This window comes from Ipomoea triloba, chromosome 13, assembly GCF_003576645.1.
Source record: "Ipomoea triloba cultivar NCNSP0323 chromosome 13, ASM357664v1".
Classification (NCBI taxonomy): domain Eukaryota; kingdom Viridiplantae; phylum Streptophyta; class Magnoliopsida; order Solanales; family Convolvulaceae; genus Ipomoea; species Ipomoea triloba.
Window position 1 is genome coordinate 23653652 of NC_044928.1, and position 25204 is coordinate 23678855.

Here is a 25204-nt window from a genome sequence, read left to right on the forward strand (position 1 = left end):
CCAATTTGGTCAAATAAGCTATACCCAAACACCCCCTCCCTCTTAAGCAAATTTGAGTAGACAAATTGGGCATGGGTAAATCTTTGAAACCAAAAGTTTCATAAATGATCTTTAACCATGAAATCTAAGAATAACATTAGAAATGGATAATCCAAAATTTTGAAAATTGCAACTTTGTTTATAAAGTTAGAAAAACATGTTTGTTTTCATCATATATATAAAACATGAAAACAGAACATACTAAACAAGCCAGTCCCTAATGTCCTAATCCAACTGCAATAATTTTGTATGATAAACATTAGCCAAACAGGCGTTGCATAAAAAATTTGGTTCAAATGAAGGTATTTTGATCACTGATAAACAAAGAAGCAATGAAGTACAAGGTCATTGGGTGATTTTCATCAGATGAAGAAGAAAGACGATACCACAGCAAACATGAATTATAATAAGAAACCAAGAAGATTTCAAGCACATTTATCTATGACCTGAGGCAGGCAACTTACTGATGCATTTCAAAATGGGGTAAAGCATGAACGAACAGGTGACGACCTCACGATTCTTCTTCAGTAGACAATGAACTAATAATGTAAAAAAAAAGACTGCAATTCTCACCTAATCTCTGCCTCATTTGCAATAGCTAGCTCCCATCTTGTCCTTCTCTCAAGTAGCACACAATAGGTTTCTTGCTTGATCACTGAAAGTGTATAAACAGATAACCCATACCCGTAATCCTAGCATGCATCTCTCCATCAAAATGTTCAGTGGGAATTCCAAGGTTACAAATTTGGAGTTGCCAATTCTCCAAAACACTTCTTTGCAACACTTTTGGTCCATCAAGATTATAATTTAATTGCTACTAATGCCACCAAAAGCTATGAAGGGTAGCAAATGACAGCAGTACATGACATATCACTATCCACAATCCAAAGACCTAATTGTACAAGCTGTTGCTGAATCAAATTTGTGCTCGTCTCTGAAGACCAAAGTACAAATTTTCCTCTATCCAGTATAAACGGCGTTTGGCTAGCATCTAAGGAACTGATATTTAAACTAGATTTGTTTTCATCAAAGGTATTGAATTTAACACCCTTCTGCTCAAATAACTTTTTAACCACATACACGAAATTCTTTCCTGTTGGATCTGAATCGCTTGATGCGGCTGTGATCAATTCAGCACGTAATTGGGTCAAGATACTGTCACCCCAAGTCTTCGCAGCAGAATATGAGCTCCTGGCAAAAACTAGTTCTAAGTTCTTCCCCACAAAGAAGTCATTAACTGCATCAGTATCAATGAAATCGAGAAAGGATTCACTGTTCAGAGGAACCCTGTTGCAATCAGCCACCATAATACCATATCCAAGTTCCAAGGTTTTCTTAACCACATAGGCCTTGACAAAAATATCCTTAGTCAGTTCCACAGTAGATTCATTGAAGTTAGATTTGTCATAGACTCTTATATTATCATAAAGTCTGTCAGTATCAATCACAGGGTGCCCTCTTATTGCAAGATCAAGTAGGAGATCCGATTTTGGGCCCATTAAGATGTAATTCCGAATATACAACCTCTCAAAATGGCAGAGCAAGTTCCTAACAACTGACTCTGACTCCTGATGTAGGGCCACAAGTATAACATTACTCATTTTCTGCACAGAATGGATAACAGTCCCAAGTTCATTGAAATTCTGTACAATTCTATCTGGAAAAACTTCTTTGAAGCAGAAATCATACCACTTCATGCTATGCAAAGGGTGAAATTCCAAGTGGTTGATATCAATAGAATTCTCACTAACTAAATTTGAATCTGGTCCAACTGACTTCCCATAGTTAACGCCAACATCACGATGTGAGATACTAAGCGCTCTTTCATACAGAAGGTTGGTATAGATATTGAAGTAACCACGAGCATGAATAAATTTAATAAACCAAGGAGTCCAAATTCTTTCGCCCATTTTTTTGTACCATCCTGTTGTAACCTGCAAAAGTACAGAGTTGTGATGCCAAAGTGCATTGACGTCCACTTAAGACCAGAGAAAGAAGGAAGAGGGTGCAGCATACATTACCATCCCGTCAAGAACAGGCTTCATGCCCTTAGACTTGTGTGTGTCATACCACAAACGGAATTCTTTCCAAGGTCTTGGAAACAGAAGTTGACCCCAAGTGCCAACTAACTGGTACAAAAAGACTCGAGTTCTACTATCTATTTCCATTTTGTTTCCATGCTTACCTGTTGGTCACATCCAATTCAGACCACTAAATATAAGCAAAAAATCAAATGCAGTGGCAACTGCTAGAAGTGTCGTTTAAAAAAAGTCCCAATAGCCAAGCATAAAATGCAAAAGAAGTTTATTTTCCGACTAAGCGACTCATGCACAGCCTGGTATCATCTTAATATGCACATAAATAAAACCCCCAAAATACTACCATGAATTTTGTTTATGTGATTAAGGTTGTAAAAAATGTCACATTTTTTTCACCAGGCAATGGCATACAGAAAAAAAAAGATAGAACTATGTAACAGCCAAGAATCAGTAAATGAAGGTAGACAGTAGATACCATACTAAAGTCACATGAACTTGTTTGCACATACACTAATTTTAAGGTGAAGTCCATATTCAAAGGTGTTAATACACTAATGTTCACATGAAGATCATTGATAAGGTGCAACCCATGCAAGCAACTATGTGTCCCAAAGTGCATGCAAGTCCAGTTGCATTAAAGTTATATACTGAATCACATCTTTAATTTCACTTTCATAATACAAGTTCCATTATATCAAATATTACCCGTGCTAGTCTATATTTCTACAACATGCCCCTCAGAAGTCTATACTTCCTCCTTTTTATGATGATTTTCAAGTTGTTATCACACATAAAGATTGCAACAAGTGTTAAACTTAAAACACAACAATGTTGATCAATAATGGCCCAGCTCATAATTTCATGACAATAAATGAATTCATCAGTACATATCATTATATGATAAATTATTGCACTTGTTTATTTTATTATCCTTAATCTATCGAAATCCTAGATCAACAGATGAAAAACACAAGCCAGGATTCAAAGAAAAAACAAAACCCCCCAAATTGGCATGTTTCTGATCTTTACAAATAGCTGGTTATACGGCACTCAAGACAATCTGAGAAAAGCATAGTACCTGGCACAAACCTTGGACGCTGGAGGGATGCCCCGTAGATCATCGGACTGAAATTGGAAGCATTGTAGTAATAATGCACAATCAGATTCTTGAGAAACCGAAAGTACAAAGGCGAAACCTCGAGATCATCCTCGACGACGAATGCGAACTCGTCGTCGGAGCTAGGCCACCAGGCCTCCAGCCACTGCGCCTGCAGGCCAGCGTTGGAAGTGCGGTAGTGCACGACCTTAGCGCCGAATTTCCAGCCAAAGCCATCAACGAAATCGAGAATGTGCCTGGACGAATTGAGGTTCCGATCGACATCGAGGGAGGCTTTGGCAGGGACGGGGAAGTGGTCGATGAAGATGTGGAGGTGGACGGCGTGGTCATCGTAGTGGGCGGCGGCGAGAGAGTTGAGGCAGCGGGAGAGGGAGGAGAGGCGGTTGTAGGCGAGGACTTTGATGATGAAGGTGAAGCTCTTGTTGTCGGCAGCGGTGGTGATTGGGGTTTGGAGATGCGAGGGCTGGGGCTGGGAGGTGGGGTGAGTGGGAACGGTGGCGGGGATTGGGGTGGCGGGGGAGAAGGAGAACAGGAAGAGGGCGGAGAGAGAGAGGAGGATGAAGAGTGGGATCAAATTCTTGAGGTTCTTCTTAGGTTGCGCCATGCCATAGATCTTGAAGTTTGAATGTTGTTATGGACATACCTATGCACCATACATATCTTTCAGATGAACCTTTACAATCTGCATTTCCATAAAATAGAAAAACCAAAAAATAATGTCAATAAAAGACAAACTGGAAGATCAATTTAAGTAAATTTAAGACAAACAAAATTGGATCATACTCCATATATTCTAAGTCAAATTATTAAAAAATCAATATAGAAGGGACATACCTAAGTACCACATTTATGTTAAACTAGAGCCACAAACAAAATTGGATTATACTCCATATAATTATAGCACACTGTATCATCCCGGAAGATGCATTATTCAATGATACTTCTGTTATAAAAATATGGGAATTAATTTACAGTTTTGTGTTTTAAAAAAATTTCAAAATCTCAAAGTTTTGTATGCAGTATTACTTAAAATTACATTATAAACTTACAACTATACACTCTTATATATAAAATTTTCAGAAAATAATCACTACTAAGCACCATAAAGCAAAGTTTTTAAAAATGATGGAGTGGTTTGAATACATCAAATACATAATTAGAGCATAACTTCAATCAGTTTTGGATGATTTGTTAATTGAAAGGCATGCTTGTGTGAAGGATGTAGAAACACCATTCTACTTCCAGTAGAATAAAGAATTTAGAGAAGTCTATTACTATAGGTGCCAAGAGAAAACAAAAAGTTGAAGATAAAGGTATTTTTCCAGTTTATGTCTTCAGAGATAAATACCTTTATCTTGGCATTAGTAAACAAAGTTCTATACAGTTTACTTTATATCTGTGTTTTACACAGTTGTAATGCCAAAGCTTTACACAGTTTTGGCATTACAACTGTGTTCTTCATCACAGTTTATGAGCAAAAAACAAGAGAAAAATACCTTTATCTTGGCTCATAATCAAAGAACACAGTTGTAATGCCAAAGTTTTACACAGTTTTATTTCTTCAGAGAAAGCTTATTTCTTCAGAAAAATACCTTTATTTGAAAACAAAAAGAGAAAACAGTTTAATATGTTCTCTGTTCATACATGGCATTAGTAAACTAAATTGTATCTATCACAAATGTTATTACAAATGTGTTCTTCATCACAGTTTATGAGCAAAAAAAAAGTTATGTAATCACTGTCAAAATTACATAAAAAAATCTAGCAAATATATAACAGATACTAATTAAAAATTGTACTACACTTCCGTTTAGGGGTGAGCAAACAACCGACCGTGATTTTTTACTCTCGTAACCGACCGAAAGTGGTTCTATGACCGACTGAAACGGTTTAGGTCGGTTATCAAAAAACAGACCAAAAGTCAACATTCCAAAGTCAAATAAAAAAAAATTAGATATACATGCATCCTATTTAAATGTTTAGTCCAAAATAAACGTTACTGTCAAATGCTAGTCACTGCCCAAAGTACAAAGAGCAAATTCACAACTCACAAACATTACAAAAAGTCCTCAGTGCTCAGTCCATGTCCAACACCAACAATCAACACATATTAATTTATATTAAACCAAAGTGACAAACAAACTACAAAAACAATCCCTGAAAAATTGAAGAGCATTCTGCCAAAGTGCCAAGCTTCAAAAAATACATTCTGCCAAAGTAACATATTTACTATTAAAAATAAAATGATTTATTCATAAAAAATACACTTAATAAAATATTGCCAATTAAAAAAATTAAAAACAATAATTAAAAAATTTACCTGAGGGGAGAGGTCCGGAGGTGGAACGACTCAGCGTCGTAAACTGGGCGGAGAGGGGCCACCGGCGTCTTGGCCGACTGGGCGGAAAGGTGTAGGCGTTGGCGACTCGGCGTGATGGCGTCTGAGGACGACGCGAGGGGCTGAGGCAGTGAGGCCTTGAGGACTGAAGCTGAGGGCGTAGACTTAGGAGTGGGCTAGAGAAGACTCGTAGAGCAACAATGGAGGTCGGAGAAGACGGGTGGGGGGAGAGCGTCGAGCCCGACGAGCCGTCGACGGAGTGGGGAAGTCTGACGATTTGGGAATTGCGAATTTGCGATTAGAATTTTCCTTTACGATTTAGGTTATCGGTCACCGATTTTGGTTAGACTTAGGCACTTAGCATTCTTGGCAAATTATTGTGTGGACCATAATCTACATCATGAATACAGATACTAAAAGTACATTATCTTTATACTAATGATACATTATTTCATAATATATATAAATTAATGTACTTTCAGTACTTAAATAATGTACTTTAAAACAATGTACTTTATGTATAAAAATAATATATTTTTAATATATTAAAAATATACTTTTTATTTATGATCCACACAACTGTGTGGACCATAGTCCATACAATAATGATTGAACCGTCTTAGCGTGGGCTAGTGGAGTAATGGGTATGGGGCTCTGGGCTATCAAGTATGGGTTGAATGGCTTACTTAATTGTAATATACTAAAATATATATATATATATATATATATATATATATATATATATATATCTAATATTATATATCGGACCCTAATAATTGTGAAATAACTGAAAAATCGAAATTTTTTTAAGATTAAAAATCGAAATCGACCGATAACCGATTTTTTCGGTCGGTTCGATTATCGATTAACAGGCGGTTAACGGCAAATTTTGCTCACCCCTAGATACAGCCTAACTGAATTTTGGGCGGATAGAGAGTGTACAGAGAGATGGGATGACAGTTTGAGGGAGGGAGAAACTTAACTGGATTATCACAGGGAAGTGAGTTCGTGGTCTTCCATGGCTTTCGGCGCACAGGAGAAGAAAAGAGAGCAAATGACTAAATTGCCCTCAAGATTTTGTCCATTACAATTTTCGGTCAAATTTGGCTGGGATGACCAAATCTGTTAAAAAATCATAGTCAAGAGACTAATTTGTTAGTTTTTAAAGTCAAGTATTGCAATTAACAAAGTCCTATAGTCATAGGACTAAATGTGCAATTTTCTCTAAATAAAATTATCTTTAAAAACTTTTTCAAAAAAAAAAAAAGAAAATTATCTTAAGAACATATAAACACTGAAATTAAAATTTTTAACTCTTGAGATCGCCGGTCTAGCCTTCTCAATGTAAAATATAAAACAACATTGATAGGAAATATAACATAGGGAGTAATTAAATTAATACTCCGTACCTTTTTTTTTTATGCATGATCTGTGAAGATTGTAATCATAAAGTGTGAAATTATTTTATAGAAATAATAATAATAAAGTTTTCAAAAAGAAAATTAATAATAATAATAATAAGAAATGTATAATAATAATAAGAAATGGTGTTGGTTGAGCCTTGCTGGCCTCCACCAATTAATTAAACAAGAAAAACACTGAACCCATTAAGCTAAGTAGACAACAATCAAACACTTTCACATGAACAAGCATGATTTCAGAGTGCATTGATTTTGATTGTCCAACCACTACATTTTTTATTTTATTTTTTATTTTTTGCGAAACCGACCACTACATTTATAAAATGCTCCCTCAACTATATGGTTGTTACCATTTTGGTCCTTAATTTTTAGTTTTACGTAATAAAGGTCATGTTTAGCAGCATAGTTAGCTTATCAGTCAATTTTGATATATTTGACTATTATTAGTTGTTTGACTTAATAAACAATCAATATAAGTGTTTGATTAATTAGCTTTTTGTAACAATTTATTGTTCCATAATGTTAAAATTCAAAAAACTGCTTAAAGCAGCTTTTTCGATCAATTTTTTTAGAAAGTCATTATGTAATCAACTAATAGCTAAAAACTAATTTACCAAACATCTTTCTACAATCAGCTAATGTTATCAACAATTCAAACTCACTAACACAATTAGCTAACAACTATTTACCAAACATCCCAAAATCTTTATTTATTTATTGCCAATAACTCCATTAAGGGGTGTGTTTAGTAACCCGGAAAATGATTTTCGGAAATCATTTTCCTGACTGTTGGTGTTTGGCAACGTCCGGAAAATGTGGTCAATGGAAAATGATTTATGTTGACCACGGAAATAACTCAAGTCTTCCCTCTCCAGTCCGACGGACTGGTCGACTGGTTTCCGCCAGAAACCAGTATGCCAACTCTGGTTTCTGCCGGAAATCAGAGCAACAAGGTTGTTTTTTTTTTTTAAATTTATTTATAATAAATATTATTAGCTTATATATTTTTATATTTTAAATAAAAAAATAAAAATATATAATTATACATTTATACTTGATATAGTAAAATACGGATGTACGATTAGAATACTCTGTATTGATACTGAAGCAGATACAAGTAGGAATACCCTATACGAAACCGGTCTACGTGATAGTGGGTCAGAGGTTCCCGGTCTCTTTGACTATTCAAGAGATCAAACAGCCAAAAGTCCTTCTGCCTGCAATAAATGCGCATTTTATAGGTGGTATCGGGAGGGGCTCCAGCCTAGTGGCATGTGCTACGCGTGTCGAACATGCACTAGTCCGTGTGACGGCCCAATCGCTCGGTAGCCAGGTGTTAGCCTCGGATAAGCTAAGGTTCCAACCCAAAATAGGGAACTAACTTAGGTCGGGACGATAGTCCGACCGATCTTTAGAGACCGGGATAACGATGGGTTCTAGAGAACCGAAAATACACCCCCGGGCGGAATGTAGACCAGGATGTCGGTACAAATAGAACGGGAGTTTATCCCTATCAATACTCATTTTTCGGAAAATGAACCAAACACGCAAAGACAGTTTTCCAGAATACATGCAAACACCAAAAATGAAATCATTTTTTGAAAAATAACTCATTTTCTGAAAAATAATTCATTTTATATAAGTTATTTTCCTGCTCTTCAAACACACCCTAAATGGTAATTGAATTTGATGGTAATTAGGTAATTTTTAGACTTTTCCAACATTGAAAACTTGTTAGCAACCTTAATTACTAAAAAAGATTGTCTTCTTTCTTCTTTTTTTTGTTTTTTGGAAAGAAAGAAATATTATATTTTATTTTTGTAATTAAAGCAACGAACTATGACAACCATGACGAAAGGAGTACCCTTTCATCCAAATTTGATCAAAGTAATTTTTTTTATAGTTAAATTTGTCATGGTACCCTTAAGGAGGATTTGAGTAAAAATCCATTAGTGTTCGCCCAACTCATTAATGGTCCTTGAAATATCAAAGAAGGCATGAGAGCATGGAAATTGCTTTTGTTGCCCTCAATTTCGACGATTGTTTAATGTAAGACCAAAATTTAAGTTAATAATTTTGTTGGATGAAATTAAAAATTAAAGACTAAAATCATAAAATCAGTATAATCTAGGGACTATTTTATTAAAGAACTCAATATCCAACTCATTACTTGTGCATGACTCTGTGCATATAGCAGCACAGCCCATCCCAGACTAAGTCAAATTGCTTTGTAGAAAGAAGGACAATGGCACACTTTTGGTTGTTGAAAAGGGTGCAATCCCACCAAAATTGGAGGGTAGTGGTGGGCCACCCTCATGCACATATATGTTACCTCCATTACTCCTTGTAGCAATGTATATGAAGCAGTAGGGTAATCCCACCGTGTAGTAGGTGTATGGTATACATTTAAATAAATAATTTATATTGCACTTTTAGACTTGTTAATAACTTTTCTTTCTTTTATTATTATGTAAATATATGACACACACATAGGGATGACAAAGGAGTGTTGAATATACTTTTATTTCTGTCTACTGACCGGAGGACGGGATTTCTCGTCCTACATTATATAATGTTTTGTCAAATTAAAATATAATGTTCAACATTTTAAATTAAATGTACAAATTTATTAATACTACAAAAAATATAAACATAAACTAGAGATATTATATGGGTTCACACATATAGTGCTCTTAGATAATTATATATTTTGTATGAAATAAACAATAGTTTTAAATAATATAAACAATTAATTTTAAAATATACAGTAACAAATTTAAATATTAAAAATGTTAAAAATTATATTTAAAAAAAACATTTTCTGTAACAAAACGCTTTACGTGCCTGGTGCCCATGTTTTACATTTTATATTTTCTACTTTATTGGCAGTATCCAGTACTCAACACTGGATACAAGTTTATTCTTTCTGTGTGTTTTTCTTTTGACTCTCTGTCACTATTATCTGTGAGTGTGTAAACTGATAAACCTTGTATCCATGTCAACATAGAATTACAAGGAGATAAATCAACCTAAGTTGGTAATAGTTGACTGATTCAAATTAAAAAGCTCATTAGATTGCTTTCCTCTTTTAACTTTGTGATATCAAATTAATACTAACTTTGTTTTGAGTGTTTTTTTTAAATAATAATAAATGTATGATGATGACAAACTTGGTGCATTACTCCAACTCGTGCAAGGATCAAATCATGTTGTTTCCTTGGGGCCACTCACAACAGTCACACTCCTCCCTCCTTTTGCCAGAATTCTCATTCTTGAAGCCCATTTCTGATTTCACTCTCTGGAATCTCACATTCAAGATCGCTACAAGTACAGGCTACCAGGAAAATTTTTTGATCACAAGATGCTAAAAACCAAACATTGTACCATCTTCTTAGCCCTTCTTTTGTTGAATGCCCATTTGGGAATCTGTGGTGGGTCTTCAGTTTTTGACCCGAATTCAGTGGAATCGAGGAGGTTTTGCGGTGGGAAAATGAGGGATTGCGGTGGCATGGGTATGGAGGAAGAGATGGAGTCTGAGATGAGCAGAAGGGTTTTGGTGATGCAGAAGAGGTACATAAGCTATGACACTTTGAAGAGGGATTTGGTGCCGTGTGATACCCCAGGTGATTCATACTACAACTGCAAGGGCCCTGCCGCTTCTCACCCTTACAGCAGAGGGTGTGAGATTATCACCAGGTGTGCTAGAGGAGAGGTCAGTGATATCAATTCCTGATCGATCTCATACCACTGCAAAATAAAATGAAATTGGCTAATTGTTCTTGATTGGGATTTTACACTAATCTTTTAGGAAGCTTTTTGCTTGAAGATGCATGTATCCACTTTTTTATTTTTTTTTTATGACGAGAGAAACTATAGTTGTGGCAAAGAAGTACAAGAAAGTAAATTAGATTATTCATAGTTGATCAGCTCAAACAGACAAGAATTCGAACTTGTGACTTTGTGGTTACAGTTGTGAATTTCTTATCATCTTGGCTAGGGTTAATCCCATCCACATATCCACTTTATATGTATATGTATAAGCAATTCCACTTTGATGCCAATGGCATTATACTAAGAACTTATTAATCATTCAAAGATTATGTGAGATTATTCTTGTCAAATGTCATTTTAAATGTTTTGCCTCTGGAAAATCTTGTATATATATGAACTAGAAAGCGAGCTCAAATGAAACACATAAAAGTCTCTCTGCTCAGAGTTCATCAATTTAGAGTTTGTTTGTTTTGGAAGTTTGCTAATTGTATGATATATTCTTCTTTCTGTATGCATTTTCAAGAATTTCCTAATATGGACGGTTTGGTTCACGAAAAATATTTAAGGGGAATAGAATTGAAGTTCTATGAAAAAATGATTTTGAGAAGATGGGAAGATGAATATTATTGTTTGGTTGGTGGAAAGTAAATTACTGAAAATAATAATAATAAATTAAAGAATAACAAGGATAAAATAGTCAGGAATGGAAAATAAATTTCATGAACCAAACAAACACCAAAAAACAACGCCTTGGGTAAGTTCATCCACTAAACACACCCTAAGAATGCTAACTATTACGGAGTATATATAAATTATTAAAAGAAATTGACTATTTATAAATTATTGAAAGAAACTACGGAGTATAAATTATACCAAATGGTAAAATTTTTTTAAAATTTTTTTTCAAAGCTTTTTTATTTTTTGTAAATTTGATAATAATTTTACTGAGTAAAATGATGAGAGCAATTTATTTTGCATGATGCCTCCTCAGAGAGTCAGAGACACTGTCAAAGCTAACTAGTGTTAATTCAAAACGCCTATACCGTAAGTCCAAAGATGAGTGCTGTTGACTAGGATTTAAGGTTTAATAGTTGAAATTTTCAAATTAAACTTAAATGGCAAAAAAAAAACAAACCGAAGATTTTTCATATGTTAATTATTTGATTGACATCTATACTTAATTAATTGACTGGTTAAATTTCTTTATACTTAAATGCGCGGAAGCAATGTATTAGTTTGGTTGTCAACGCCAGATTTGATGTTAACGCCAGATCTTAACCAAATCATTAAAAGACAAAAAATGAAGATCCTAAGGAATACCATCTTACCTTAAACAAATCGAAAATCAAGAAAAATGATCTCAATATATTTCTGACGAAAATTCATAAACAGAAAGGAGATAATCTAAACTACGTACTGCAGCCGCTAAAAGTCTAAAACAAAGGCATAGACACACCACACCACCCCTCCATCTCAACCTTATTCAAGCCAAAGACTTTCGCTTCAAAACATCCCATCCAAAATGCCCACACCAAACAATACTTCTACTCCGTTGATTTAATACCTGTAGTGAGCAGGCTTGTAAGGCCCCTCAACAGGAATACTAATATACGCAGCCTGGTCCGGCGTAAGCTTAGTGAGCTTAGCCCCAAGCTTCCCAAGATGCAAGGCCGCAACCTTCTCATCTAAGTGTTTGGGCAAAATATAAACCTTCTTCCCGTATTTCCCGGAGCTCTTCTCCTTCCAGAGCTCCAACTGGGCAATCACCTGGTTAGTAAAGGAACACGACATCACAAAACTAGGATGTCCCGTGGCGCACCCCAAGTTCATGAGCCGACCCTCGGCGAGGATAATGACGCCGGTTTTTGTCTCGGGGAACACGAACCGGTCGGTCTGGGGCTTGATGGTGATCCGCTTCACGCCCGGGTATGTTTCGAGCCCGTGCATGTCGATTTCGTTGTCGAAGTGGCCGATGTTGCACACGATGGCGTTGTCCTTCATCTTGCGCATGTGGCTTACCATGATGATGTCCTTGTTGCCGGTGGTGGTGACGAAGATGTCGGCGTCGCTCACCACGTCGTCCAGGGTGAGGACCTGCAGGCCTTCCATGAGGGCCTGGAGAGCGCAGATTGGGTCGATCTCTGTCACGATCACGCGCGCGCCGGCTTGCTTTAGAGCTGCGGCGCAGCCCTTTCCGACGTCCCCGTACCCGCACACCACTGCTACCTTTCCGGCGATCATCACGTCTGTGGCCCTCATTAGACCGTCGGGTAGGGAGTGGCGGCATCCGTACAAGTTGTCAAACTAGCAGTCAATAGCACATAGCATAATTCATCATACAATATGGGTGTTTCATATGAAAATAATATTAGACACTAATCCTCCCACTTAATGAGTAGGCAGAGTACACTATGACTGTTTCACCATCTTGTGTGAGTATGACTGTTTGGCACCTGATATGGGTCCTTTTACTTAATGGGTAAGTGTAGTGTGAGTGCTTTACCCTCTTTTGTGAATATGACTGTTTGGCACCAGACATGGATCCTCTTACTTAATGAGTGTGAGGGTGCCACCTCTTCTCACTTAATGGCTAGGTGCATTGTGAGTGTTTCACCGTCTTGTATGGATGTGTGGCACTGGTCCCCTCCCACCTAATGGATAGGTGTAGATTGAGTGTTTCACACTCTAGTGGGGGTAGTACTGACATTAAACCGGATAGTGACAATGTGCGTGTTTTACCCTATTGTGGGGATGAGTGTTTTACCCTATTGTGGGATGAGGACACCAAACACAGATCCTCCCAATTAATAGGAAGTACTATGATTGTTTCACCCTCTAGTGAAGTTGACACTAGACCAAATATTGATCCCCATATTCTAATAAGATCGAACCCCGGGGAAATTTCACATTTTATGGTCAACAAACAAAATCCAATATATAAGTGAAATGATGATACCTTGCTCTTGGTGACAGAGTCATTGACATTGATGGCAGGGAAGAGGAGGGTGCCATTATCCTGCATCTGGTAAAGCCTCTTGACACCAGTGGTAGTCTCCTCAGAAACTCCAACAAGCCTCTGCTTCATCTTGGTATACTTCTGGGGATCCCCCTTAAGCCCATCCCTAATGATAGTCAACACAATCTGAAACTCCGCATTATCAGTAGAACTCGGATCGGGAAGAGCCCCATTCTTAGCAAACGCCTCCTCAGCCTTCACCCCCTCATGGATCAACAACGTAGCGTCACCACCATCATCCACAATGAGATCCGGCCCCCCACCGGGGCCCCAGTCCAGCGCCCTCTCCGTGCACCACCAGTACTCCTGGAGGGTCTCGCCCTTCCACGCGAACACGGCGGCGCTGTCACGCGCAATCGCCGCGGCCGCGTGGTCCTGCGTGGAGAAGATGTTGCACGAGCACCATCTCACCTCCGCGCCCAAGGCCGTGAAGGTCTCGATCAGAACGGCCGTCTGAATCGTCATATGCAGACTCCCAGTAATCCTGGCGCCCTTGAACGGCTGGGATGGCCCAAATTCGGTCCTACTAGCCATCAGCCCCGGCATTTCAACCTCGGCGAGATCGATTTCCAGGCGGCCGAAATCGGCCTGAGACATGTCCTTCACCTTGTACTCGCGGCCGGAGCTGGTTTTCTCGACGGACAAAGCCATGGGGTTAGAGAGTACGGCAATGGGATTGTTATATCTGAGAGATTTTAGCCTCCCTTCTGTGGGGTTCGGAACTAGCTTTGAAAGAAGAGAGTGTACGAGGAAAGAAGGTCAGAGGCCAGTGGTTTAAATAGGTTTAAGCAAAGAAAATGAACGGCCAGGATTGGCTCCCAGGATGCGTAAAGATCTGAGAATAATGATGATTGACTGCGATATACGGTTTGGTAGATCTCAGATCTGGTAACGATTACACGGGTGATTTTTTTAAAATGTGAATGTAATGTCATTTTATCCAAAAATAAGTTCTAAATTAGCTCCCTTAGTATATAAGGAATAATACAATTAAGTCTCAATATGGTATATTTGACAAGTTTTTGTTGATGATCACTTGTAACAAACATACTATGACTAAATTTCATATAGTCTTTTTTTCTTTGAAAGGCAAGTTTTATATAGTGTTAATAACTAAAATTGTCCCTTAACTATGATATAATTCACAAATTAGTCTAGAATTATAAATTTTATTAAATTAAAGTTTCCAATTATAAATTCTTACGTAATACAGTACTCAACTATTCAATACGATTATCAAGTATTTTAATTTTTACTCGATAAAAAACTTAATAGATAACTTTATTGAGTAAAAATTAAATAGTTGAGACATAATAAAATTTGATATATATAAGTCGTAAAAATCAAGAGATCAATGGCTAAAATTAAACCTGTTGGCAAAATTAAATCCCACGTAATAAGGAGTATAATTGCACTAAAACTGTCAACTAAAGAACAAATTAGTTCATTGTTGTGCACTTGCATGTGGCCGAGGCAAGGCTAAACGTGGCATTGGGCCTCGACCTAGTTCCAATTTTTTTTTTGTTTGGCGTTTTGCGTGCGAGCTCACTTCGACCAGCCGTAGGCTCGACCAAAGGTCCGCTCTCCCGTCAGATAGTTAGCGAGATCGGATCTCGTGCCGGCCCTAAGGGAATAGAGTGTGTGGTTTTCGAAACCAAGCCTTCCGCTTAACCCATAAAACAATCTCCCGTCAGATAGCTAGCGAGATCGGATCTCGTGCCGCCCCTAAGGGAATAAAGTATGATGTTTTCGTAACAAAGCCTTAAGCTTTACCCAAAAACACTCTTCTGTTAGGTAGCTAGCGAGATCGGATCTCGTGCCGGCCCTAATGGAATAGAGTGTGGCATTTTCTTAACAAAGCCTTGAGTTTTACTCAGAAAACACCCTCCCATCAGGTAGCTAGCGAGATCGGATATAGTGCCGGCCCTAAGGGATAAGAAATTTTTTTTTTCGGAATTAGCCATGGCGGACCATGACCAATAGGTACATTGCTTGAGGAGGAGGATGCCCTGGATGAGGAGGCGGACGCCACTTGGGGAGACGGACGCCATGGACGAGGCGGACGCCACTTGAGGAGGCGACGCACTTGAGGAGGCAGACGCCCTGGATGAGGAGGTGGACGCCACTTGATGAGGAGGCAGACGCCACCTTAGGTCGCCGGGTGGTCGATTTTTGATCGGAAATGATGCTTGAACCCTAGTGACCTGCTATCACAGGTCACTAACATGCTTTTGAGCTTCATTGCAGAAAAATAAAATGTTAAAAGGATTTAATTGCAACTTTAAAAAGTTTAAGTACCTAATTGACTTTTCATGTAAAGTTTGAGGTTCTATTTGACCATTTCCCCTTAATATTTTTATTTAATATTTGTAAAACCTATAAATTTTGAGATTTTATTTTTATTTATTTCTAAACTTTATTTTCAAATAATTATAAATATATAATATAATTCATTAATTCATGCATTACACAGGGTAAGATACTAGTTATACCTTACTAATTACGGGTGTAGTATACATTGGGAAAAGAGTTAATTCTAGAAATCACTACTACAAAAAACACATTTAACGTTGGTTTTTTAGCACTTGTAACGTCGGTTAAAAATCGACGTCAATCTAGCAGACGTTGTATATAAATGATACAACGTCGGTTGTAAAAACCGACGCCGTATGTATTTTTTTATTTTTTAAAATAAATAAACGACATCGGTTATTAAGAACAACCGACGTCGTTTACTTTTAAAAAATAAAAAAAAAAATGATACGACGTCGGTTTTTAGGGAAAACCGACGTCGTATCATATATTAATAAATAAATAAATGACGTCGGTTTTTAAGCAAAACCCGACGTCGTTTAGTTTTTTTTTTTTTTTTTAAATTACATATATATGGCGTTGGNAAAACCCGACGTCGTTTAGTTTTTTTTTTTTTTTTTAAATTACATATATATGGCGTTGGTTATACGAAATAACCGACGCCATATGTAATTTATTTATTTATTTAAAAGGTTAACAGGGACTCTTACATTCCTTTACTGTCTCGTAAAGCCAGCATAGAACCTCGTCTGCAAATGCAAGACATACTCCGCCCTGTCAAAATCGAAAGCCACGTAAAAACTCAGTGCTGCAGCAAACAAGAAGATCAACCGCATGAAGAGAAATGTGATTTACAGAACGATACTAGTCCGACAATTTCCTGAAAAAGCCATCTTGAGTTGTACATAGACCATGCACTCATGCAGTGCCATGCCATTCAAATTAACCAAACTTTGTGTATAAATGTATTGAAGTAGAGAGTGGTTACCTGCCAGTAACTTTTCATTTTTACCCGTTGTGTGATCTCATTAGTTCTCAATCTCTCAGTGCGGACAAGTCGACCATTATCATCCCTGCAGGCATGTCAAATTTAACATATTTGAAATTGCACTCCGGTTATTAACTATGAGTCTATGAGAACTCAATAGCAGCCATAAACCAACACTTATCAATGTCACGAAAGGCAACAGAGGTCAAAGAATCACATGTATTTACACTCAACCAAAAAAAAAACTATGATCAAAGGAAACACAAGATGATGTCATGAAATTAAAACCGACCTAAAACCACCAACAATGTAAGGTACTCCAGCAAGGAATGACTGGATCTGCACATGAGAAAAGACATGGTAAAGAACTTAAGATATCATATCATAGAGTTTACTATGTAAGAGCAAAAAAGAAGTTTTGTCAATCCAATGAATTCTCTTGAGAAGTTTCAGATCTGTGTGGCGGTGACGGTGGCGGAGCGGTTCGTGGTTGTGCTGCGGCAAAAGAAGAAAAGAAGAAGAAGAAGAATGGTGCAAAACCTACCGATCTAAATTTTAAGAAGGATCCCGCACGCTCAGTATATTGATACTCTACAACGTCGGTTATTGGCACAATCGACGCCGTAGGGTTTCTAATGGTTTTTTTTTAATGCAAAACGTCGACGAATTTTATATAAAAATTAATATTAATTATACGACATCGGTTCGCAAGAGAACCGAGAACCGACGTCGTATAGTATTTATTTTTATTTTTAAATTTTTTAAAATCACATACGACGTCGGTTCGGGCTTGAACCGATGTCGTATCTTTTTCGTAATTTATTTAAAAATATTTGGCGTCGGTTTTTTAAGAAAACCGACGTCGTATCCCTTTTAAAAAAATTATAAATATAAATAATTTTTGACGTCGGTTTTTTGAAAAACCGACGTTATTTAGGCGACGTTAAATGTGTTTTCTGTAGTAGTGAATGGTTATTCGACTATTGACTTTTACCAATTTTTATCCTCGACTTTTAATTTTATCAAAGTTGGTCCCTTAACTATTGATTTTGTACAAATTTTGGTCATTCTGTTAAATCTATGTTAAATAGGTGTTAAAATTGAGGGTAAAAATGTAAAACCAAATATTTTAACACCTATTTAACATAATGACTAAAATTGGTACAAAATTAATAGTTAAGGGACCAACTTTGATAAAATTAAAAATTAAGAATAAAAATTAATAAAAGTCAATAATCGAAGGACTATTTCTGGAATTAACCCTTAGGAAAACAACTCAAAAAGAGTATTTCACTAGTACAAATGTACAATGATCGGTTGGATTTGAACCGGGCGCTTCAGAATATATCCGGTTCCGCGTAGTAGTAACCTTATTTCCATTTTCCCCTCTTCTTCCTTAAACCCAAAAAAAAAAAAAAAAAAAAACAGCTATAATAATAAAAGAAAAAAAAAAGTATCTATTACGTCAGCCACGGCGAGAGACGGACTTCAGAAGCGAGGCGTTGGGTTTTTGTTTTGAACAAAGGTATTCTTCTGCATTAAAGTTTTGTATTGTAGTTGTTTGATCAAATGGGCACAGCATGTTTGGGTTGCATTCCACATGTTTGATAGAAAGACTCTTAGAAGTGTTGACATTGGAAAATGTTGAAATCCAAATCTTAGAGGCTTTGAAAGTAGAAAACTTGATATTAGTATAATTTTGATTAGAAGTAGAAAAATGGAACTTGCTTCTCTTTGAAGTGGATGCGACGGAATTACCATGTGTTCCTTTTGGGACTTTTTGTCGTGCACTACAATAGTTGATACAGAATCAGAATGTTTTTGGTCTGTCTAGATGGTTCAACTGTATTTTTGACAAGTGCTACTTCATTTGTTTTATTGCAATGGTTGCTATTGATTTCAATTACATTGTTTATTACAGAGTAGTATATAAGCAATTACTTTGTTGTTGATCACCATGTTGAATACAATCACTTGTATAATGTATTTGATTTTACAGAATTATATAGCTTATTGGATGCGTGGTAATATATTTCCTTTAGTGAATATGTGCTGCTATGTTTCCTTTAGTAGTCTTTCAGAGATATGCAACTACAAATGCACATTTGGGTTGGGAAATTACATTGATTTACTTGTATACATCTTAAAGTGTAGTACTCTGTATATTTATATATGCTGATAATTATTTTTATCGAATGAGATTTTGAGATTTTCTACATTCTATTTTGACTTTTAGATGCAATAATATGGTTCAGAGGAAACATAATTACAATTTTTTAAATTAAACTTTTGGCTATGAATGCACTTCAAAGTGTCTTCTTTCATATAAGCTGATTGAGGCTACTGTAAATGACCAGAAAAATGAAAATGTTGACACTCAGAAGCATCTTGAAGGCTTGCTATAGAGTCACTGGTTTTGGCACATTATACCATTTACATGGCATTCAAAATGCGTTCATTTATTTGTACAATACACATTTTCTAACTCCACCACTAAGGGCACCTAAATGTGCTTCATTGATTTCCTAACGAGGGCAGTTAAGCTGATAGAACTACATAGTTGCCCTAATAGCCAAAGCACTCTAACAAAGTGTTTTAATGATGCTTTGCCGTGCCACTAGTGGGCTTATTTGATGTTGTGTTTATCAGTTAATTATGCTTTCTGGGATTTATTGGGAAGAAAATTGAAATATGGTGCTCCTTTTTAATGATTTCAGGCTTTATAAAAAGTCAAAAACAGCTTTAAATTTTGTCACAATTTAGTTTAAGATAATTTTTTTTTTTTTTTAAATTTTTTGTTAGATGCAGTAAAGACAATAGTTAAAAAATAAAATCTTACTAATTGCCACTGTTCCAACAGTTCACTTGTTCTAGGTTATGTAATCAATAATATTGGTTTTCAAATTGGATATATAATACAGCCCGTGACTTTTGTTTGCATAGGGCTTGATGGAGCCATCACTAAGTGTTAATGTACTCTTACCATTTTGCTATAAGGGAAAGGGAGTTGAATTATCTGAAGGACTTAGATTTTTTTTGTTTGTTTGTTTGTTTGTTGTTGTTGTTGATGTGATTTATTTTCTTTTTCTTTTCCTTTTTTGTATAGGCCTTTTTTTTTTCCAGAGATGTTGGCACGACTATGAATTTGTTCGGTAATGATTTCTGGACAAGATGGAGATACTGGCATTATGGTGACAACCTTTTATTTGGAGGTAAATGAAAATCTAATGATATTGCTTGAACTGTTCTAAAATAACTACATAAAATATAAATTGCTACATGTATTCTGTATCTATATTAATGGGAGCATAGATGTCCACATTACTTCACTAATTAATGTGTTCCTAATTTACGACTTCAAACTTTTGGTGGACGCCTGCAATGGTTTTGGTAAATTATGGCTATGAGGCCATCACAATAAGCTCTCCTCTAGGATTGGTAGTTTCGGGTTTGTCATCTTTGTCATGAATGTCTTTAGCACTGAATCTCCCATTCTTCTAAAGCTGATAAATGTATATGGCATGAACCTAGATACATATGACAAAGTAGCGCACCTGAAAATGATCCCAAACTTTTAGAGGATTTTAGAAAATTCACTACCTTGCTTTCCCATTAAACCATATCCAAATGGGTGGCTTGTCTCTTAATTGCTTCTTATTATATTGATTACTGATGTAATGTCGACTCTTTTAATTTCTTCTTAATATCAAGAGCATATGTGAGAAAATGTGGAGAATGCGAGATTTGGTGAAAATGGTGTTGGAGGTTGCAGATCGAAATTGGAGGTTTGATTCTAGAGCTCTTAATGTTGTGAAGAAGGTCAGTTCTTAGTCTAAAGACAGCAATGAGGTCTGATAATTTTAATCTGCATAAACTATGATAGGTTGCATACCTTCAGTGAGAGTTTCAGTTCTTTACCTCTTGAACTTTTGTTTGCAATTTCAAATGTAGTTATAATGCATACTCTACAAAATCCTTCTGCAGTAAAATATAATTTTAGATCGATTTGCGTGTAATTATGTATATGCAGTATAGAGACTGCACTGTTTTATTTTTGTCGGTTGAGTTTCCTTTGTTTCTTCTATGTGTGTCAATCTGTTTATGCTTATAAGTGCTTTGTTAGTCAGTCTCTTTAATTTTAATCTTCTATGAAGTTTTAAAATTCTAATGTTTGCATAATTTTTAAGATTTAGATGGTAAAATATCTTATTTGTTCAAGTGGTAATAACCAGCAGGTATAGTTACCTTAGCATACCTCCCTAGATGAGAACCTTATTCACATGAAACTAAATCCTCCAGCCCATTATTGTGGGCACGTTTGAAGGAAGTGAAAATGGAGCATGAAACTAATAGGTACTATTTGGGGTGTGTGTGTGTGCGTGTGTTTATGATTACAGTAAATTATGAAGCTTTTTTAGATATCAATTGAAGCAATTGACATCAAAGAAACCTGTAGGTAGAGTTGCATATCTCTAAAGCTAACAGACTTTTGGGCCAGAGTAGTAGGTGTTTATGGAAAGCAAGTTTATGTTTTCTTTATATTCAGTTTATCAATGGAAGTTACTTCTCAAGTGCTACATATATGTTATTTCCATGTTTCCATCACTTCTAGTGTTTGTTTTATTATTATTCAATAAAGTTAAGGTTTTGTGTCTCTCTGATCTAATAGTGTATTGCTAATTTCTAATACAGGATTGTATTAACACCATCCCAGTCAGAATCTTCCCCATTTGGCCATTCTGCACCATCCTTCGTAGTTCAGCCTGTTTTTCTACATCAATAGCAACTCAAGCATCTCCTTCTGAATTAAGTGGCAGGATTTTGAATGAAATAATTTCTAAAATAGTGGAATCGCCATCTTCTGGATATGAAATTTGTTATACATACACTCATAAACTATGCAGCAGTGGAAATCTTCAAGGTGCAGCTATGCTAATGCAGTCTTTGCACGATAAAAACATTTTCCTTGGCCAATCTGCATACAATTGCCTTATTAAAGCAGCTGGTGAGCAGAATGATATTGACCTTCTTTGTCAAATTTTCAAACATTTTTTGGTATGTCGTAAATCCATGGATTCAACTTCCTTTACTACCCTTGCCAAGGTATTTACAATGAAGAATGATGATGCCTACTTACTGAGATTTGTTAGAGAAGTCTCCGAGTTAATATTTCCCAGAAATGCAACAGTTATGAACAGGATAATCTATGCCTTTGCTCAGTTTAGACAGGTGAACAAGGCTATGTTGATTTTTGGTCAGATGAAAAGTTTACAATGTAAACCAGATTTGGTTACTTATAATACTGTTTTAGGTATTCTAGGTCAGACGGGTAGAATAGGTGAAATGCTCCATGTATTTGCATCCATGAAGGAGGAGAATCTAGTTCCAGATATTATTTCTTTCAATACCTTAGTAAATGGCTTTCGGAAGGTGGGTAGGTTGGAATTGTGCGAAACATATTTCAAAGAAATGCTTGAGAAAGGGATTGAACCAGATTTGCAGACTTACACTGCATTGATCGACAGCTTCATCAGATCAGGGAATACTGAGGAATCATTGAGACTTTTTAATGAGATGAAGCACAAAGGGATCTGCCCATCCGTTCAAATTTACCAATTGCTTATTAGTAATCTAAAGAAGATGGGAAAGCTAAAGTTGGCTGAAGCTTTCTCACAGGAGATGAAAGCATCACTTTCGAGTCTTGTTGATCCAAAGGATTTTAAAAGGAAAAAGAGATAGTTTCTGCTAGCACTTTGAACGTGGTTTCTACATTCCAGTTTCTGTCCATCTGCTACTGCTGCTGCTCTGTTTCCTGGAATGCAGTTAATAGTGGTATGTTAGCATGACTGAGTACCCTGTCATCTCTTCCATTTACATATTTTTCAACTGCAGCTTGGTGTTCAATTTTATATATGTAAATGATTAGAGGATAGGATAATATACTAGCTACATCTGTTAAATATTTAGGTAAATTGCGGCTTGGATATCTGAAAGCTTGATAGTAATTGAAACTCACACTGGCTGTTTGCATTTCTCTAGTAGGCAGTAGGCACCTCTCAATATGCAACAACCGGTTTAATCGATTGCATGCTTACACCACAGGAGTTATATCATTGTTTTTTGTTTTGACAGGTCAATGTGGAAGATGAGAACCCACGAGTCGGCTGTTGCATTAGCTCTGTAGCCTATATTCAATACGAAAATCTTAAAAGTTGGACAGGTTCATGGCTAAGGTTAGCGTATTTTCCCTTCTCAATGTTCATTTTTCGAGAAGTGAAAAGTGTTAATTTTTGCTTGAAAGGTTTACATTGATTTGTAAAGTCAATGTATATTGTATATTGTAATACAAATCTTTGAGGTAAATTGTTGCGCTGTTTTTGCTCTTATGTGTATTTAGTTATTTACTATTTATGCTTGTAGCGATGGAACATTATTTTTGTTTCAAACAATTTTCATGTTATTCATTTATCTCTTATGTGTATTTTCTATTTAGCTTATAGCATTCGAACATTGTTTTCGTGTCAAACAATTTTAATGTAATTCAGATTGCAGCTTCTTGGAACTTGTTCACTAATAATCTGAATGACATTGTATCTGCCTGAAAATCTAACGGGTAAAAAGATCTTTGTTTTGTAATTTATTACGGAGTAGTAATTAAAAATATTAATCAAACTTAAAATATTCACAATTTGAAAAATATTTGTATTCTATGTAACTAATCTAAGATTAAATCATCCTTCGGTAGCATTTATGTTAATACAAGATTTGTCTCCGAGACATTTATTCATTATCTTTTCTATCAAATCATCTTTCGGTAGCATACTAGCATTCCTATTATTATCGGGTTTATTAATTTGGACAACCCCAAGTTAATTAAATCCATCAACAAGTGTTCCAAAAGATATCTCAACCAAAAGAAATAGGTGGATTAAAATTAAAACAGACATTCTCTAGAAGACTAGCATAATCATAATAATAATCTATTTAGAAGGCATTGTATGCATCATATGAGATAAATAATCATAAGATTCTCTTAATCAAAAGAGAATCAAATAGGAGCTAGCTAAGACTTATGCGACCATAAGAATAATACGGTTAGAAAACTGGAATATATATGAGTTCACGTGCGGTACACAAACTATGCACTTTAAGCATATAAATAAAGTACCTTAATCACACAAATGTATTCTCAATTTTAGCCATTTCCACTTGTAATGAAACGGCTTAAAAATGAAATTAAAGTTTGACAAATATTAGGAAAAGTATAGTCTAATACTTCTAATGAGAGTTATTCTTGATCCAAAGTTGAAATTACAATTTGTGTAATATGTTTATAAAATGCTTGATCTAACTTACCACGTGAAAATTGATTGGATAAGAAAGTGCATGTGCTTTCTGATGAAATATAAGAGGATGAGTGTGTGCACCTTCTAGAGTTTCTTCTCGTCAAGTACAAGCTAAAGAATTTTGTTAACAATTACACTTGGAATAAGAAGAGGATGATTAGGAGGTAAAGAAGAAAAAGGAAAAGGAAAATTGGATCAAGCTGTCCTTAATGTAAGTTAATTCTTTTTATTTTATATTTTCACATTTTTTGGATGCTACTGAAATTTTACTTATTTTTTTTAAGGCTGCGATGTCATTATTTAATTATCTAAATCATAATTTTTCTTTTTGAAAGTAAAACGAGCAAAATAAATTACTATAGGAGAACTGAAACAAATCAGGAGGGACAAAGTCCCATTACAGTCTGAGAATAGGCTTTAGTAACTAAAGTATGAGCTATGGTATTAGCACTTCTAGGAACTAAACTAACAGTAAAATTAGAAAACGAGTGAATATAGTTCCTAGAATGACTTGCAGCAAAACCAACATAAGACCGGAGATCGACCATGGGAGTGGTTAAAATACGGGGTAGAGCAGAGCAATCAGTCTTCAAGTAGACATAAGTTACCATACGATCCTTCAACCAGGATAGAACCTCCTTGCAGGCGAGGGTCACGGCCATGAGCGGACTCGTACAAGCTGGAAGGACACCATTAATGACAGCCGTGAAACCTCCAGCAGAAGAGAACAAAACTGCACCAAATGCCTTGCTTAGGGAACCTGCATCAAAGTGACATGTGGGCTGATGTGCATTACTTGCCTCCGGAAACCGCGAC

At 36.1% G+C, this 25204-nt stretch overlaps 4 protein-coding genes across 5 annotated transcripts; 2 read left to right on the forward strand and 2 right to left on the reverse strand.

The window, feature by feature from the left end:
• Positions 1-325: 325 nt before the first annotated feature.
• On the reverse strand, positions 326-5875 carry LOC116002428. The gene is made up of 4 exons (XM_031242569.1): positions 5516-5875; positions 3157-3877; positions 2061-2224; positions 326-1973 (listed from the first exon to the last, which is right to left on the reverse strand). The coding sequence occupies exons 2-4, from the start codon at positions 3797-3799 to the stop codon at positions 873-875; spliced, it is 1908 nt and encodes a 635-aa protein (XP_031098429.1). The 5' UTR covers positions 3800-3877; positions 5516-5875; the 3' UTR covers positions 326-872.
• A 4240-nt stretch (positions 5876-10115) lies between these two features.
• On the forward strand, positions 10116-10687 carry LOC116001381. The gene is made up of 2 exons (XM_031241263.1): positions 10116-10281; positions 10398-10687. The coding sequence occupies exons 1-2, from the start codon at positions 10116-10118 to the stop codon at positions 10685-10687; spliced, it is 456 nt and encodes a 151-aa protein (XP_031097123.1).
• Positions 10688-12067: 1380 nt separating this feature from the next.
• On the reverse strand, positions 12068-14468 carry LOC116002948 (adenosylhomocysteinase-like). Its single transcript, XM_031243139.1, has 2 exons — positions 13682-14468; positions 12068-13029 (listed from the first exon to the last, which is right to left on the reverse strand). The coding sequence occupies exons 1-2, from the start codon at positions 14390-14392 to the stop codon at positions 12283-12285; spliced, it is 1458 nt and encodes a 485-aa protein (XP_031098999.1). The 5' UTR covers positions 14393-14468; the 3' UTR covers positions 12068-12282.
• Positions 14469-18429: 3961 nt separating this feature from the next.
• Positions 18430-23510, forward strand: LOC116001698 (pentatricopeptide repeat-containing protein At1g11900). 2 transcript variants are annotated; one of them, XM_031241602.1, is made up of 5 exons: positions 18430-18567; positions 20149-20254; positions 20754-20861; positions 21735-22874; positions 23175-23510. In XM_031241602.1, exons 2-4 carry the CDS (start codon positions 20198-20200, stop codon positions 22779-22781), a joined length of 1212 nt encoding a protein of 403 aa, XP_031097462.1. In that variant the 5' UTR covers positions 18430-18567; positions 20149-20197; the 3' UTR covers positions 22782-22874; positions 23175-23510. The 2 variants fall into 2 exon arrangements, with proteins under 2 accessions (XP_031097462.1, XP_031097463.1); XM_031241603.1 differs by lacking the exon at positions 23175-23510 and having other exon boundaries at positions 21735-22047; positions 22146-22269.
• Positions 23511-25204: the final 1694 nt, after the last annotated feature.

Bases quoted from the DNA above. Each gene is read 5' to 3' on its own strand.
- LOC116002948 (XM_031243139.1), bottom strand. From the start codon at position 14,392: ATGGCTTTGTCCGTCGAGAAAACCAGCTCCGGCCGCGAGTACAAGGTG. The intron at 13,030-13,681 runs GTATCATCATTT...ATTGACTGCTAG, and splicing joins ACTCTGTCACCAAGAGCAAG to TTTGACAACTTGTACGGATG.
- LOC116001698 (XM_031241602.1), top strand. From the start codon at position 20,198: ATGATTTCTGGACAAGATGGAGATACTGGCATTATGGTGACAACCTTT. The intron at 20,255-20,753 runs GTAAATGAAAAT...CTTAATATCAAG, and splicing joins TGACAACCTTTTATTTGGAG to AGCATATGTGAGAAAATGTG. The intron at 20,862-21,734 runs GTCAGTTCTTAG...TTTCTAATACAG, and splicing joins CTCTTAATGTTGTGAAGAAG to GATTGTATTAACACCATCCC.
- LOC116002428 (XM_031242569.1), bottom strand. From the start codon at position 3,799: ATGGCGCAACCTAAGAAGAACCTCAAGAATTTGATCCCACTCTTCATC. The intron at 2,225-3,156 runs GTACTATGCTTT...TGTGACCAACAG, and splicing joins GCGTCCAAGGTTTGTGCCAG to GTAAGCATGGAAACAAAATG. The intron at 1,974-2,060 runs GTAATGTATGCT...GTACTTTTGCAG, and splicing joins AGCCTGTTCTTGACGGGATG to GTTACAACAGGATGGTACAA.
- LOC116001381 (XM_031241263.1), top strand. From the start codon at position 10,116: ATGACAAACTTGGTGCATTACTCCAACTCGTGCAAGGATCAAATCATG. The intron at 10,282-10,397 runs GTACAGGCTACC...GTGGGTCTTCAG, and splicing joins CACATTCAAGATCGCTACAA to TTTTTGACCCGAATTCAGTG.